The sequence below is a fragment of the Spermophilus citellus genome (genome assembly GCF_964194105.1).
Source record: "Spermophilus citellus genome assembly, chromosome: 15".
NCBI classification, from domain to species: Eukaryota; Metazoa; Chordata; class Mammalia; order Rodentia; family Sciuridae; genus Spermophilus; species Spermophilus citellus.
This window is the reverse complement of record NC_138195.1, coordinates 84,692,448-84,708,814: the sequence shown is the minus strand read 5'-3', so window position 1 is coordinate 84,708,814 and position 16,367 is coordinate 84,692,448. Positions and strand designations below refer to the sequence as shown.

Genomic DNA, 16,367 nt, shown 5'->3' with positions numbered 1-16,367 from the left:
TCTCTCTGACCAGTGCTCTCTCAGCTGTGGAAGGGGACATTCCTGGCCCCTCGCTCCTGGACTACATTAAGAGTTCGTGTCCAGGCCCACAGAGCGCCTACCCCAAGGCTGGCACTGGCTGAGTGCTCGCCTGCTGTCCTTATGCTCTGTGCCCTCCCTGCCCATGCCCTTCTTGGCATCGGGGGAGTAAGGGCAGCAGCCACAGGTCCCTTGCAGCTGGTGGGTCTGCACATTGCTCCTGGAGCACATGGCAGTAGAGTCTGGTGGCACCCAATGGCCACTCCCCTGTTCCTCCTGCAGTGCCACTGCTCCCCTCCTGCAGGCCAGGGAGAGATCAGTTTGCTGCAGCTCACCCGAAAGCCCTTCTTTTGGCTAAACTTTTTGTCTGTGGCAAGCAGGCCCAAAGGGAGGCCTCCAGGAAGAGATGCTTTCCTGTCCCATGGAAGGGGACGGGCATCACTTTCCCTGAGACCTGGCCATGTTTGAGAGGCGTGGATCTTGTGACCCACTGAGCAGGATGGAGAAAACCCAGTGCTGGAGAAATCCCGATGGCCAGGAGGGACCAAAATTAGTGAGCAACCACGCTCCTGGGGACAGCTCTGCCTGAGAGCGTCCCACCACCTCCACCTCCTCTGGCCCCTCCCGCCCAGCCCACCCTGCTGGACCTCCAAAAGGGAACCAGAGGTGGGCAGGCCAGATTGGAGCCGGCCCTTACCACAGTGATCTCAGTGCTGGCCCAGGGACATGGAGTCCAGGCATAAGACCAGCCCTTTCCCAGCCCTGGAGGCCTCACTCCCCAACAGGGTCTCCGCCACGCTCTGCCCTGTCCTCTCTCCCCAGGGCAGTGGTCTCTTCCAAGGGACCACTAAGCCCCGAGCTTTGCCTGGGTTGCTTCCTCTGCGGGGGACCCTTCTGTGCCTCACTAGTGGTGCCTCAGACCTCAGGTCATACGTCACTTCCACAGGGAACCCTCCGCCCCTCCCAGAGAAGTCAGGACCCCTCCCATTCTGTTTCACCTGACACAGTCCCAAGCTGCTGGGTGTTTATGGGGCTGTGGGCGCGTCCTTCCCTGGCCCTTCCTGGGCCACACCAGAGCCCCACAGGGCAGAGAGCACCAGTCTGGTTCTGTGTGCTAGAGACACAGAAGGTCAGGGACAGAGGGAGGCAGTGCAGGGTCGGGGTAAGGCCAGGAGGCCTGGGCTCAGATGCGCAAGTGCTGTGTGATCTCACACCCGGCTGACCTGCAGCTGCCTCAGGGTCCCCGTGTGAAATGGGAAAAGGATGAGCGCATCTGCCTCGTTGTGAGCATCAGACGAACTCATCCTCCAAGATTGCTGGCGCATTGCCAGTGCAAAGTGCCACCAGAGTCACCCCTGCTGTGTGCTGGTGCTTGGGGAGGCGGGGAGCATCTGTGGAGAAACTCAGGACAGAAGGGAAGGAGGGAAGAAGAAAGAAAGGAGGAAGAGGAGGAGGGAGGAAGGAGGAAGGCCGGATGAGGAAGGCAGGCATCTTCACATCCCAGTTCCATCCCTCCGTGACCCAGGAGCCCACGCTTCACAGGAGCACCACGAGGAGGGTTTTTGGCTTTGAGGGTCCCCAGAGCCCTTTGAATGAGTGGAGGGATAGCTCCTCCCCATGCCCTGACCCTGCTGGGCTCTGGGTGACTTATACTAGGCATTCCTTCTCAGCTTGGGGACTGGAGACACATACAAAGCAGGTGCAGGGATATGGTGTGGCCCCTCCTCCCTCTCTCCAAATGCCTTCCCTCCGCAGGAGGCTCCAGGAATCGGGATTCGATTAACCACCATCATCATGACCTTAGCACACAGCCGGGCACATTGTAAGTGTTAGCCAGAGCCACCAGGAATCTGGGCCCCCTATCAGCTATGTGTCTCCGGCCTCTCCTTCTGGCTTCCTGAGCAGGGTGGGCAGGCTCCGCAGCACCCCATGGACCTGCAAGGCCAGCAACCACCTTTGGGGGAAGATCACGGGATAAGGATGTCTCAGTGGCTGATCACGGGGGCTAGGTCCACCTGCTGCAGCGGTCATGAGGCAGAGTTCAAAAAGAAACTTCCAGTCCAGCAGAGCCCGGAGCTTGGGGTGGAAGGCAATGGGGGCCTGCGCTTGCACCTGTTTCAATTTGACACGGAGGCAATGAACTGCACCGCTCACCTGCTGCGCTGAGGACGGAGGAAGCCCCATCTCCAAGCCTGGAAGGCACCAGTTGCCTGTGCACCCCCTCCACCCCATCTGCACCCAGCCTCCTTCGTGAGGTCCTGTCAGAGGTCTCTGCAGGCCCAGGGTGGGTGCCCTAGGTATTGTTTTCATCTAGAAAGTTTTTGGGTTTTTGTTTTACACTTACACCTGAGCTCCATTCCGTGTAGACTCCTGGTGAGGTCTGAGGTCTGGTCAAGGTTTTCCTCCTTCCTTTCCCAGCGCATGGAAACATCCAGTCTTGTTCTGAGTGGGCAGGAGGCATTCGCCCATCCCTCCCTCCCTTACAGACAGTGAGGAGAGGGGGCCAATAACTAGACCCACACATGATAAAGGCCCCTGGAAACTGGCACCCTGGCTGCGCTGTTATCACGGCCTGTCTGGGAGACCAGGCACACTAGGCCAGGGTGTCACAGACAACCCTCAGGAAGCATGAGAGTTCCTCGACAAAACACACAAAAAAATTGGGTTTGTTACTTGGAAGTGGAAACTGTGGTTTCAGGATGGCAAAGGCCAAACAAAGCCGAAGACAATACCCATGTCGCCCTTCCAAAGCCCCTGCCAGCAGCTCCAGGCTGTGCAGGAGGATCCCTAGAAACTTGGGGGTGGGGTGGCCAGCAGGAGCGCCCGCCTGTCAGTAATTCCCACACAGCAAGACGGGCTCCAACTACTTCCCGACTTCCTGGGGGAAGCCACACACCATGCACTTAGTGCTGGAGCCTGGCCATTCTCCTGCCACTCCCACCATCCTCCCCCCTGGCAGGGCCTGGATGCTCCAGCCTCCTCCCCAGGCTCCTCCTGCTCTGCCCTGTCCTGCATGCTCTAGGAGGATGGAGGCCCAGGGGCCGCCCCAGGCCAGGAGGTGCTGCCCAGAGGCCATGGGGAAGCTCTTCCCTGGCCTCTGCTTCCTCTGCTGCCTGGTGACCTATGCACTGGTAGGTGCTGCGCTCTTCTCTGCCATTGAGGGCAGCCCAGTCCTGAGGCCAGAAGATGAAGAGGTGTTCAAGGCCTTCCTGCACAAGTTGTGTGACATCCTGGAATGCAATGGGACAGGTAGGTGCCTCCCTGGGCAGGGCAGCCTTTCCCCCTGGGTGAAGACAGCTCCCTGGGAGCAGGCTGGGTCTGGGAGCTGTTGCCTGTGTCCTCCCAATTCCTGAGCGACTTTAGGCAAAAGACTTCTCTCTGAGCCTCCAGTTTCTCCCTTGGAAGTTGGGAAATTAATAGATTCTCCGGGTGCTGCAAAGAATGTGGGAAGAATACTGAGTCTCCTGCGGATGCTCTGCACGGGCTGCTCCCAGCTCCACCCAGCCTCCCAGGCTTTGGGGAGGAGGATGCCTGGAGATCTGGCGGTCTGGGCTGCAGGGGGGCAGAGGTGGAGCGGGGGCTTCCTCGGCTGCTCCTCAGAACTATGCCAGCCTGACCTGAGATTTTTTTCCTGGGACTGGAATTCAAGTAATCATCCAAACTGGGCTTGGGTCCCTAGGATGAGCCAGCAGCCTGCCCAACTCCCCCATTTCCAGTTTCAAAGGCCTTGCTTACTGTGGGGCTGAGGAGGGGAGGGGTCAGGAGGGGAACCTGGGGCCGTCTCCGGCACCTGTTGCCCTCCCAGCTTTGCCTGTCTCCTGGAGAGACCGGAGACCTGCCACAGTTTGAGACCTGCCAATCTCAGGGACCCCATGGGAGGCACAGCAGCTCAGGGACGGGAAGCCTCTGGCAGACAGACACACCTTACAGGTGTTCTCTCCCCTTGTGCAGAATCTCTTGTTTCTACTCTTGTTCCCCAAAGGAAGCTTAAAGAGGTGTATTCAACAGAGCAAGAGTAAACAAGAGAGAGGAAATAAGTTCAAGACAAAGGAAGAACAGGCTGTAGAGGCCAGGGAAGGAGCAGGGTGGCGGAGCTTCTGCCTCCCTCCCCGGGAGCCGGCCTCAGCCCTGGGCTCTCTGCCCCTCCCACGGCTGGCCTTGCTTTGGGAGCAGGTGCTTTAGCTGGCCCAAGTGGGAAGCATCCCCTCTGTGGAGGGCCCTGCTCCCTTGCAGACAGACACAGGCCTACCCTGTGTACTGGGAGATGCCATGGCCCCTGCTGGACACTTGGAGTCACCACAAGGACTAGACTCCAGCAAGTTCAAGGCTCTCCTAACCAGCCAACACATCAGAATTATTCAGGGAGCCTATTCTTAGGCTCTTTCTCAAACTCACTCAAACAGGATCTCCAAGGGTGGCTGGAAACCTTATTTTTAAAAGGTTTTCCCAGTGATTCCCAGGCACAGCAAGGGCTAGGAACACAGAGCTGGCCCAGCTTCATTTTGTACTGATTTTCATTGGATATTAAAATACTCCATAAGTGAAGACCCTGGGCTAATCCCATTTCACACAGTGTCCCTCTAAATCCTCCCGAGAATCCCTTACACTGGGTATGATTGTCCCTCACCTTTTAAATTTTTATTTATTTATCCATTTCCGTTGTTGATGGGCCTTTATTTTTTATTTATATGTGGTGCTGAGAATGGAACCCAGTGCCTCACGTCTTCCAGGCAAGCGCTCTACCACTGAGCCCCAGCCCCAGCCCATGAATGGTCCCCCTTTTATAGATCAGGAAACTGAGGCACTGGGAGGTTAAACAACTTGTTCAAGTTCACAAACTAGAAAAAAGGAGCCAGGGATTCAGCCCCAAGCACCTGGACTCCAGAGTCTGAACCTGTCACTGCCGTGTTGTTCTGCCTCCCACGTGGGAGGCTGAGGCTGACAGCCTCTTGTCCTTGGCCATGGCCACAGAAGTGGTAGAATCTGAGCTGAGCCTGGAACCCAGGTGTGGGGACTCCCGGGCGGGTGCCAGTCAGCTGGTGCTCAAGTCCTCTGCGGGCCATTCTTTTCGGACAGTACCTCTGGTGGCATCTTCTGGAGTCCCAAAGCCCACTGGTGCCTAGGCCCACAGAATTACCCAGAAACCACTCCACGAAGCCAGGGTTGCCACCCTGCCCTCTTGGCCCAGGGGCCAATGCAGGGGACCCTAGGCTTCCAGCCCATAAGGGAGGGCACCTGGTGCCAGAGAACCCAGTATGATCACCAAAGCCCATCAGGCTCCATGGTGAGCGGGTGTAATTTGCATCAGGATTCAGCTGAGTGTCCAGAGAGCATTTTGGTCTCAGGTCCAACAGAGACAGAGCAAGAAGGTTTGTCCCTCTTTGAAAGGTGAAAGGAAGGGAGGTTCTGGAAGTTAAGGAAGCTCCCCGAGGCTGCCAAGCAGTCCCAGCAGGCACAGGGCTGTCTCTTAGGGCTCCTTTCAAGGGACTGTGTGGCTCTTTGCTCTCCACAGAGTCCAGGGACAGGACCTGAGGAGCAGAAACGGTCTAAAGGCGAGCAGGAGGGCCCGAGGGCCAAGCTTTGGTGTTAATGGGGACCACAGGACAGGGTTGCCAGTCCCTGTGCTTGGGCAGTGCTGTCTTGAAGGGCAGCCTCATTCTCCTCTCTTTCTCCAGTTGCAGAAGGCAAGACACAGCACCTGAGGAAACACCTGCAGAGCATGAACCCCGAGTGGTTGCACCAGCCGGAAGACTGGACCTTCCTGAGCGCGCTCTTCTTCTGCTGTACAGTGTTTAGCACCGTGGGTGAGTGTGGAGGCAAGGGCAGGACAGCGGAAGTGGCTCAGCCACAAGCCATAGCCTGCCTGCAGAGAGATCTGGGGAGAACCAGGAAAGAGGGAGGCAAGGTGGGGGAACCCCTCCGGGCTCAGGAGGGCACTAGCCAAAGCCCAAAAGCACAAGGAGCATCGGGAGCAGAAGCAGGTTAAGTCACAGAGGGAAGAGTCAGAGGGAGGCTGACCACTGGGCTCAGGCACTGGGTTGACCCTCAGGCAGTTGAGTGACCAAAGGGCTTCAAGCAAGGGAAGGGTGTGCTGATCAGCACCCCCGAGAGACCACATTTCTGCAGCAGTCAAGGGGAGAGACGATGACACCTGACCTAGGACAGTGGCTGTGAGGCTGGTGGAGGGCAGGAGGAAGACTTCAGGGGACAATCCAGAGCTGGGAGGGTGAGGAGGACTCCTGGGAGACACTAGAGTTTCTGTCGGGTGGGATGGGCAGGCTTGGGGAGGGTGGTGAGGATGGGGGCCCAGTACAGAGATGTTGAGCAAGGGGACAGTGGAGGGTGAGTCCCCAGAAGCCTCCAAATGGAGAGGCCCAGCCCGGCTGGAAATGTGGTCCTGGGGACCTGGGGGGTTGGGGGAGGACAGGGCTGGAGCACTGGGTTTCAGAGTCTCCGACACCTAGATGGCAGCTGCTTCCTTGGGAATGGAGCAGAGCATGAGAGATGAGTGCCAGCCTGGGGGTAGGCGCTCTGTGGGCCTGGCATGAACTCGTACCACAGCTCCAGGAGTGAGGGGCTGGGATGTCCCCTTCCACAGCTGAAGGAGCACTGGTCAGAGAGGGCTCAAGGCCGCCAGGTCAGAGGCAGGACTGAGATCAAGTCCCCTGCTGCCATTCCGGGGCATCCACAGTTGATGGAACCCATAAAGGAGAGACAGGCCATAGAGAGCAGCAACAGAGGAGATGCTTGAGGTGAGCCAAGGGCTAGAGGCACAGTACAGTTCGTCATCCCCCCGTCAGAAATGTGGATTGGTCTAATGCTGGCTCTTCAGCCTCAGCCCTGTGGCCACCTGCTCTGGACAATTCTCTGTTGGAGGGGCAGCTATCCACTGAGGGGGCTGAGCTGCATCTCCACCTCCCCCTGACCCACCCACTGTGGCTACCTGAAATGTCTCCAGATGTTTCCAGAGGCCCCTGTTGAGAAGCACAGATTGTTAGAGTCCTCAGAGTGTGGCCCTGCACCACAGCCTCAGTGGCCCTGGGGAACTTCTTAGCAATGCAGATTATCCTCAGGCCCATCCTAGACCTGCTGAGCCAGAAGCTACAGGCAGGGGCCAGTCACTCATTCCTGATGAGCTCTCCATGATTCTGGGGCCCCCCACCATTGGGGAAGCACCAGCCTGCACTTCGGGATCTGAGCCTGCTGCAGGCTGCAACCACCCTGCTACCTTTCCCCAACTCCCATGGCCGGGCCCTGCCCCAGACCCATCAGGCCAGAATCTTTCCAGAAGAAGCCCAGGCGTCAATATTTCTCAGAGCGCTCCAGGCGGTCCCAGGGGAGCCCAGCTGAGCATCTCTGGTCTGGTGGAATGCATTAGCTTGCTCTAGGTCTCAGGAAAGCCAGGCCACTACCCAGCGTCTGAGTCAATTAGGACCCTGGGCTGCACAGTAATCACAGCTGCGGGAGGATGTTGGAGATGTTCCACACTGGGATCAATAACGTGTTCAAAGGTCCCTCTGAGAATACTGCTTCCTGCCCTGGATCTCTGGGTCACCTGAGATGCACCTGGCCTTGATGCTGAGAAAGGGCAGCTGACAATTGTGAGGCAGGTTCGTCCCCAGCCATGGCCAGCTGGATGGACCCCTTGCCGCAGAGAGGAAAGTGCCGGAGCAGTGAAGTACTCAGAGTGCAGAGCCCTGATTGTGTTGGGACGTCGGAGTGCATTGTGGGAAATGGCGTGGTTCTCCATTATGCAGGGCAGCATCCGGTAATTGTGGTAGTTAACACCTTGCTTTGAGGGGTTCATGTGCTCTGAGCCTCCCCTCCTGGGACAGGCTCTGGGGGGCAGCACATCTTCTGCAGATCCTCTCTGTCTCAGAGGCAGCCACAAAGGCTCTTTGCTTGGAGCTCAGCCAACCCCCTCTTGCCAGGAGAGCCTCTGGCTGGGCAGGAGCATAGGCAAGGTCCTCAGGCCCAGGGTGCAGACCCTCGTTGGCTGTGGGCTGTGTGACCAGACTTCTCTGTTGCTTGTCCACTGGATGCTGGTCATAGTGGAGATTGCCAGCCTTCGTTTGGCTGTGGGGGGGATTTGGACTCTAAGAGCACTTTCTAGGTCTTTTCAAGAAATGTTAGGACCTTTCCTTTAAGTCAAGTGAATGCAACCCAGGACCCTGTCTGGGAGCTGGGGATTACAGGTTGCTGCTGGAGCCTCTCCTGACCTCTGCAGGGGTGCAGGAGAGCTGGGGGCTGTCCCTGTCTGGAAAGTGAGCTGGCTTCTGTTTGTGGTTCCACTTAACCAGCACTGACATCCCTGAGGACTGCTGGCTCCGTGGGCCCATGCCAGGCGTGGGCACAGGAATCTATGCTGGCACCCCAGGCCTGGACTCCAGCGAGATCACATGGCTCAGGCTTGTGGGCTCCTGTCCAGGAGAGCTTCAGAGACCCCAAAGGATCAGGCCACCTCTGCCTGCTCTTCCTGGTGTCCCAACCCCACCCACACCTGCCTGGTGTAAAGCAGATGCTCAGTGAATGTGCTCATTCAACCATTGTTTATTGAAGTGCCAGGCACTGTCCTTGGCACAGTGTGGGTGTCCAGGGACAAAACAGACAAAAGTCGATACTCAGATGGTGACACTGAGTGGGTCAGATAAGTAAGAATGTCATGGAGAAGAGTAAAGAGGGCAAGGGGCAAGGAGGGGCCAAAGCCTGCCGTGGGTGGTGAGAGAAGAACCCCAAGAAGGTGGCATGGGAACAGGTTGAGGGTGAGGGAACAGGCCTGTGGGTATGCTGAGTGCAAAGGATTTAGGCCAAGTGAACACAGGTGCAAAGGTCCTGGGGTGGGAGCCCGCCTCCTGGTGTGAGGAGCTGTAAACCCATCAGCGTGGCTGGAGCAGAGTGCCGCAGTCTGGCTGGGCACAAATCACGAGCCACTCAAGCAGGAACAAACTTTATTTCTGAACTCCACCGCTCCCCAGGAACTCTCCTGAACGCCACCCACGCGGCTCCTCCAGGAACACCACACACCAACAGGAACTCCCACCACCCGAATTTCACCAACCAATGCGAACTCTTGAGGAATCCCCGCGAGAGCTCAACCAGAACTCATAAGTCATCATCTTAATGGCTCATTGGCGTCACCTCTCAACCACTACTTCTGGCAAAAATGCCATGTGTCATCCCGACTCAGCTGTGGCCCTCAACAGCAGAGGGCGTGAGGGGAGAGTGGAGATGAAATGGGGGACACAGGGCTTCTTGGCTGTGTGAACACTGGCTTCTGCCCTGAGTGACATGGGCAGGGAAGGGCCATCAGAGCCAGCCTCCATTTGCAAGGAGTGTAATATCTAAAAGAAAGAGTGAATTTTCCACCCTCTCCATCGTCCCCACTGGGTGCCCGTCAAGATGCACTTCAAGGAAGAGCAGGGTGGTGGCGCATTGCTTCCCCCTGGCTTCCCGGGAGCTGCGGGTGGCTTTGGGTCTGAAGCTTCCATCGTGTGTCCAGCCTCCTCTGCATGAGCAGCTGGCCTCCTGGCTATGGTAGAGGTGTCCAGAGGACAAACGTCCTGTCCCACTGACCAGCATCTTGCAAAACCTCCTGCTGCCAGGCGCACAGTGCGTTCTGCTCACCTCCTGTGGAGGCTCCGTCATGGGGTCCCCAGAAACTCAAGAGTCAAGGTCTCTTGTTTCTAATCTCCTCCAGGCCAGGCGCTGTCTCAAGCAGTTGACATGTAATGAGTGAGTGTCCCCCACCCCCAGTGCTGGGTACTAGGTATTGTCCCCGAGGGAACTGAGGCAGCATGCTGTAGAGCCCTTGGCCAAGGTCACAGAGTACACTGGCCCCAGCAAGGTGTCAAGGCCTCCTGTCTGCCCCAAGACACTGCCCCGTCCCCGCGTTTCTGGATGCCACGTGCAGAATCCTCCCAGGGTGGGTAATTGCCAGCACACCCACCCCACTGCCCAGCATTCAGGGGGCGCCTGCTGCATGCACTAGTCCCCAGCTCCTTTCTGACACCCAGAGTCCTCACTGTCCCCTTGCTGCTGAGGCCTCTGACACACCCCTGTGTAGCAGTCCCTCCTGCCTGTCCTGATCCCACAGGGCCCAGCCCCGCCCGCTCCTGGCCAGCTGTGTGCTGAAGCCTCCTGCCATCCCCCTGAGCCCCGCCCCCTGCACTGGCCAGCCCTGGGGTGCAACAGGTGCTCAGGGTGCAGCTGGGACTGTGCTCCTTCCTGTGGCTGCTGTAGGACACCCCCGCCCCAGCCACTAAACCCAGAGACCTGTCCTCTCTGGAGTTCTGGGGCCAGCAGCTCAGAACCAGCTGCTCTGATTGGAGAACTCAAGGAGTGGCGGGCGGGGCTCTCCAGGGTCAGGGAGGCGCCTCCCTCCTGGCCCATCCTCAGGTGGCCCAGCTGTCCTTGAAGCACAGTGTGCCTGAAGCACTGCAGTCTCTGCCTCTGAGGTCACAGGGCCTCCCCCTCCCCCTGGGTGTGAAGCCCCTCTGCCTTTTCCTGCTACTGAGGCTTCTCAGGGCACTTAGGTTCCCAGGAGGCCCAGCTGCTCTCCTCCCTCATCATCCTCACTGCCCTGGGAAAGCTCCGCCCCTTCCAGGCCAGGAGGGAGGAGCCGACTCCAGGAATGAGCCTGGGATTATCTGGAGGGTCTTCTCCACCCTCCCTAATAATCAAGACACCACCACTTCTCTCCTGTGAGCCCTTAGGCCCCGCCAACCTCCACAGACCCACAGCGTGTGTCCACTGACCTGCGTCCTAGTGTACTGGCCACACTGGCCTTCTCTCAGCCTGTCACACAGGGTACCAGCTTCACCCTGGGTGACGAGTTTGTAGGAAATTAGAAAGCAGCGTCCTCTCTGGGCAGACACAGCCTTGTGCCCTGTGCCCTGAGCTCACAGCTTGGCCTGTGGGCGAGGCTGGACCCAAGTGCCCGACTGCCGCATGGACGGCAGTGCACCCGCTGCCTCACCACACCACAGACCCACCACAGGGCCTCTGCACATGCTGCTGCCCCTTCTGCACATGGAAATCCTTGGTCATCCTTCCAATTTCCACTGGAGTCCCCTCACCAAGAAACCTGCCCTGACCCTAAATCTAGACTGGTGCCTAGAGAAGGTGGCACTTGCACTTCCTGCCATTGATCCCCATCTACAATGAATCCTGGGAGGTGTGCTATTGACTACCATCTGCCTCCCGTGATCCAGATGCTCAGCAAGATTGCCTGCCACGCCGACTTGGCCAACAGCATGTGCCCGCTGCATGCAGTAAGCACCCAATGTGTACTGAATGACGCGTGCACTCATGGAACCAACCCTGCCACCAAGGGGTGCCATTCTGGAACCAGCCACAGCAGTGTGGAGGCTTGGGACCCATGAAAATGGACGAGACCACTGGAGGGCCACCCCTTTTGCTCTCACCGTGTCCTGGAGGGTAAGGGTCCCAGATGCCACCTGCTCCTGGAAGGCAGAGCCAGAGGCCCGTTCACCCCAGGGAGCTGCAGTCCTGTGGAGGCTGGCGCCCAGCCAGCCTGGGAATTGCTTCAAATTAATTTGCATAATTGGGCTGCCTGTTGGTGTATGAATCAGGCTTTATGGCATCGGGCACTGAGCACAGGCACCGAGCAGCAGAGCTGTTCCCTCTGCCTGTCAAGGCCATCCACGCTGGCCCTCCGAGGACCCAGGCCATGGGCTGGGGGTGGGACGTCTGTGTGCTCCTGTCCTCTGCAGTGTGGGGGTGAAGGCAGAAAGACCCTGCCCCCTGTGGTGACCCCTGCCCGTCCCTCCCTTAGCCCCAGTGGCCAGTGCTCTCGGGTGACGAGGACCTGGTCTGACCCTGGGAGCAGGCCGGGCCTGCAGCACCCTGTGCGCTGCAGTGCCACTCCACTCTTCCTCACAGGTGTGCCCTTGGCCATGTGGCTTCCTTCCCTGAGCCTCAGTTTTCCCTTCTGAGGGTGGAGATAGGACCCCGTGAAGCTCTGTAGACCCCGCTGCATGCAGCCCTCGGCTTTCCAGGGCCAGGACCCAGGACCATCAGTGGCCCACTGTGGGGCAGGCCCCAGCCTCATGACGTCCTTCCAGATGGTCCCTCCCTGTGTAGGGACTGTCCCCGTGTTTTACAGGCATGAAACCTGGAAAGCCAGCAGTCAGGTAGTGGCGTAGCAAGGGTCAGGGCTGGGACCTGAGCCAGGCTGTGGCTTCTGCACCCTGGGGACTCAGAGCTTCCCTGTCACTGGGGCACTTCCTGCTCCTCTGCGAGGCTCCGTGGGCAGCAGCTGTGTTGGTTTTGTCCTCCATCCTGCTCTTGGCCCAGCACCGCGCACACTGCTGTGTACACCGATGGTGTTTAGCGAGTGCCATGTGCAGACACAGAGGGTGGGTCAGACCGTCAGGGGGGCAAGGGTGGCTTCTTACAGCCAGAGTCTCTGGAGGGAGGAGAGGTGGTGGGTTGGGTGGCAAAGCGTCTGTTCCTCTCCTGAGCTCTTCCTGCCCTTCCAGGTGAGCAGACCACCCCTATAGAGACCCTCAGAGACAGCCACAGGACATGAAGGGGGTCATCTCCCCAAACATGGGCTGTCCCTGGACAAGGCTATTGGGAGGCAGGAATGTGGATGAGTGCTTCCTCATCCTTAGGAGGAGATGGCCCCTCCCTCTGTCTCTCCTCCAATGCAGGCACAATACCCAGCAAGTGGCAAAGGCTTTGAGCAGCATATTTTAATTTCCTTCTTTCCTTCCTGTTTGGTGCTGGAACTTGAACCCGGGCCCTGTGCACGCTAAGCCCATACTCAACCGCTGGGCTCTCCTGTGGGTATGGACGAATCGGACACACTGTAAACATCAGGCCAAGGAGAGGAAACGGAGGGGGTGTATTAAAAGATTGTGGGGGGTGTTGGGAACAGAAATGAACCCCAGGCTCCATCGTCTTTTTCAGGTTATGGCCACATCTACCCTGTCACCAAGCCTGGCAAGTACCTGTGCATGCTCTATGCCCTCTTTGGGATCCCCCTGATGTTCCTGGTTCTCACGGATATAGGGGACATCCTGGCGACAGTCCTGTCCAAGTCCTACAATCAGTTCCAAAAACTCCCTTTCTTCCCTGGCGCCCCCTCTGAGTGGTGCTCTGGAGTGCGCTGCAGGAGGAAGCCCATCGCCAAGCCAGGGGTGGCCCCTGTCCCTCGGATCGTCATCAGCGCTGAAGATCCCCGCGGCCCCAAGTCCAGCAAGTGCCCCTCAGACCCAGGCAGCCACGCAGAGCTGTTGAAGAGTCTTTTCTTCGCACAAGAGAAAGAGAACCTGCTGGCCCTGGCCCCACGGACCATGGAGAGGAGCAACTCGTGTCCAGAGCTGGCGCTGGGGAGGCTGTCCGCCTCCATCCTCAGCAACCTGGACGAGGTGGGGTGCCAGGTGGAGAGGCTGGACGTCCCCCTCCCTGTCATCGCCCTGGTGGTCCTGGCCTACATCTCCTGTGCTGCCGCCATCCTCCCCATCTGGGAGACCAACCTGAACTTCGAGAGCACCTTCTACTTCTGCTTCATCACACTGACCACCATTGGCTTTGGGGACACCAAGTTGGACCACCCGACCTTCTTCCTGTTCTTCTCCCTGTACATCATCATCGGGATGGAGATCCTGTGCATTGCCTTCAAGCTGATGCAAAACAGGCTCCTGCACGTGTACAGGGATGGCCTGCTGTGCCTGGCCACAGGGAGGTGCTGCCACCTGCCTAGGAAGTGAGGGCTCCGTCCACTCCTCAGAGACACACGTGGGGAGCTGGCTTCTCTCCTCGTTTTGGGGTAGTGTGGTTTGAGCAGTGACACTGAAGCCTGTCATCGAGACCTTGGGGCTTGGGGACAAGCCCTGCATGAAGGCTGAATTTGGCCTTGTGGCCCTTCAAAATCCACTACAAGCCCTTCATTTCCTCACCCCAAGTGCAGGTAATCTCTTGTGCACATTTTTAGAAAACTCCGCCATATGTGGAGGAAAGTATCCAGTGCTCTCACTGGTTTCCTGTGACCCAAGATTATCTACCTTCGTCATTAGAATTGTACTTTCAGCCATGTAGACCTTCCTGAACTGCTCCTGACAGTCACTGGGGGGGGGGGGCACAGGGGGCCTGAGCAACCCCTTCTCTCCAATGACTGCATGAGTGCATGTAGGAGCAGTCCTGTCCCGCCCCTGATGCCACTTGGTGGCAAGGTCACTTGTGTGCACGGGGGCTGGGACATGTCCTGATTGCTGGATTCTATGTGGACCACTTCTCTTATTGCATGTGATGGTGTCCCCCGAGTGGGCCGTATGTGTAGCCTGGTACCCTTGTGGGTGGGTGGACACACTGGCCCAGTTCCTGTGGGGGGAGGGACACATGAATTCACTGCCCTGTGCATGGATGCTATACGTATCCTGTCCTTGCGTCCTGTTGGAAGAGCTCCTTTGTGCTCCATCTCTGGTCACTAAAGTGCTGGTACATGTCAGGCCAGCTGCAAGTGACAAGGACCAAATGCTTCCATGAGCAGCACTCAATGACCAAAGGGAGCTGGTGGCTATTCAGTGCCCTTCTCCACTGCCCCTGCCTGGGGTCACTCTGGGTGCTGTATGCTGTCCCCTTCTCTCAGGGGACATGAGCCTCAGGTGCTCCTTGACACACTGTCCACTGGCCTCGTTCGTCTCCTGGCCTCGTTCGTCTCCTGGCCTCGTTCGTCTCCTGGTTTGGCTTCTTTCCTCTACAGGGACTTCCAGTGATCACCTCCCTAAGAAATGACTCACAAAATAATCTTTGTGTCAGAGTGAGTCCTGGGGACATCTGGGCAGCAGGAGAGCTGGTGGTGGCATCTGTGGGCTCCTGACTTTGATGTTTCCCTCCTTGGTTACTAGGAACATCTCCTGACTGCATCTTCAACTGAGAGTCTTCAGACTCCTCCTGGGTCCTGTGAGCACAGTCAGTGAGTCCCTGGGGAATGGTGGAGGAAGCTGCTGGGCAGGACCCGGGGAGACCCTGGGAGGATCCTTGGAAAGCAAAGGAAGGCCCTGTCTTCCTGGTCTCTGCTCAGTCTCAGGTTCTGCCCAGCGTCGAGCACCAGCTCTCAGAGGGGTCCTCCATTCCGATCTTCCCCTTCTTCCCCACAACTATCAGACTTTCTGTCCCTCCAGCCCCTGAGGGACTAGCTCAGGCCATGGAACTGAACAAAAATCCATCAAAAGCTCAGAGTACCACCTGTTGAATTTTGGGGGGGGGGCAGTCCCATGTGCTGGGCTTTTGGAAATTTCTCCACATTCCTCCAAGCACAACTGAGATGAGGCAAAGCCCCTGGAACCCTGAGGCCATCAAGACTGGCCACTCAAGTGGGAGCACTTGGTGGGACCCAGGGGCTATTGGACCCGTGGGCTGCTGCCCATTGTCCAGGCTCAGGGCATCCAAAGATGAGCCAGGGGCATCCTCAGAACCCTGGAAGTCACTTCCTGATAGGCTGGGGGAGCCCTCAGCCAGTCCCTTCCTGAGGCATGGCAAGTCCTGTTCCTATGCAAACATGGACCTGAGGCTGCACACTATACAAATCAAATGTCCTGCCCATTTGCTTGTTTCATTTGCTAGTCAGACTTCTTCCATGGCTCTGAGGACACGGCCCAGGGTGACATCCTGCCCATTTGCCGCAGTCTTGGCTGGGCACAGAATCACGAGCCACCACACAGCTTTGTAGATTCAAACAGCAAATCTTTATTCCCGAACTCACACCGGCCTCCACACACGTTCTCGGGCAATCCCAGTTCTGCTGCCACCCAATTCACCTACTCCACGAGGCTTTCTTCCCAAAATGCTCTCTGAATCTCACGAGAACTCAACGGGAGCTCAGGCAGCAGGAACGCCCTAATTCCAGCAGCAATAATCCTCAACATCCAACTTCCCTAAAATCCAAGGTCTTAAACTGGGAACGCCCTTAACCCAAGGAGCGGGATACTTCCTCAAACTGCAGGACACACCCTAATCCTGGATCCACCCTGGTCGTTGAGCAGGGTCACCTTTCTCAAACACACATGCAAGGTCAACAGCGAAATTAACATGGGGTACGCTGGCAAGGAAATTTCGATGCGTCATTCCTACTTGGTAATGGCCCTCAGCACCCATTCCTGGCCCTGCCTCCTATGCCTGCCTCTTGGGCTATTCCTGTGCAGGAAGGTGAATTCCTTCCTCCATGGAGCCCTGGACTCACAGTGACACCTGGGGATCAAGTGCTTCAGGTGCCTGGCCCCTTCCTCATCTTATCCCAGCTTCTGTAACCAGCTGCTGTGACTGCAGGATGCATTGCCACAGTTTACTTCTGGTTCTGAAGATTGGATGTGTGAGGACAGAGC

At 57.7% G+C, this 16,367-nt stretch overlaps 1 protein-coding gene across 1 annotated transcript; it reads left to right on the top strand.

Moving 5' to 3' along the window:
* Window positions 1-3,044: 3,044 nt before the first annotated feature.
* On the top strand, window positions 3,045-13,754 carry KCNK18 (potassium two pore domain channel subfamily K member 18; the record flags this gene model as incomplete). The annotated part of the gene is made up of 3 exons (XM_081268254.1): window positions 3,045-3,267; window positions 5,694-5,822; window positions 12,952-13,754. The coding sequence occupies 3 exons, from the start codon at window positions 3,045-3,047 to the stop codon at window positions 13,752-13,754; spliced, it is 1,155 nt and encodes a 384-aa protein (XP_081124380.1).
* Between the last annotated feature and the right edge of the window lie 2,613 nt (window positions 13,755-16,367).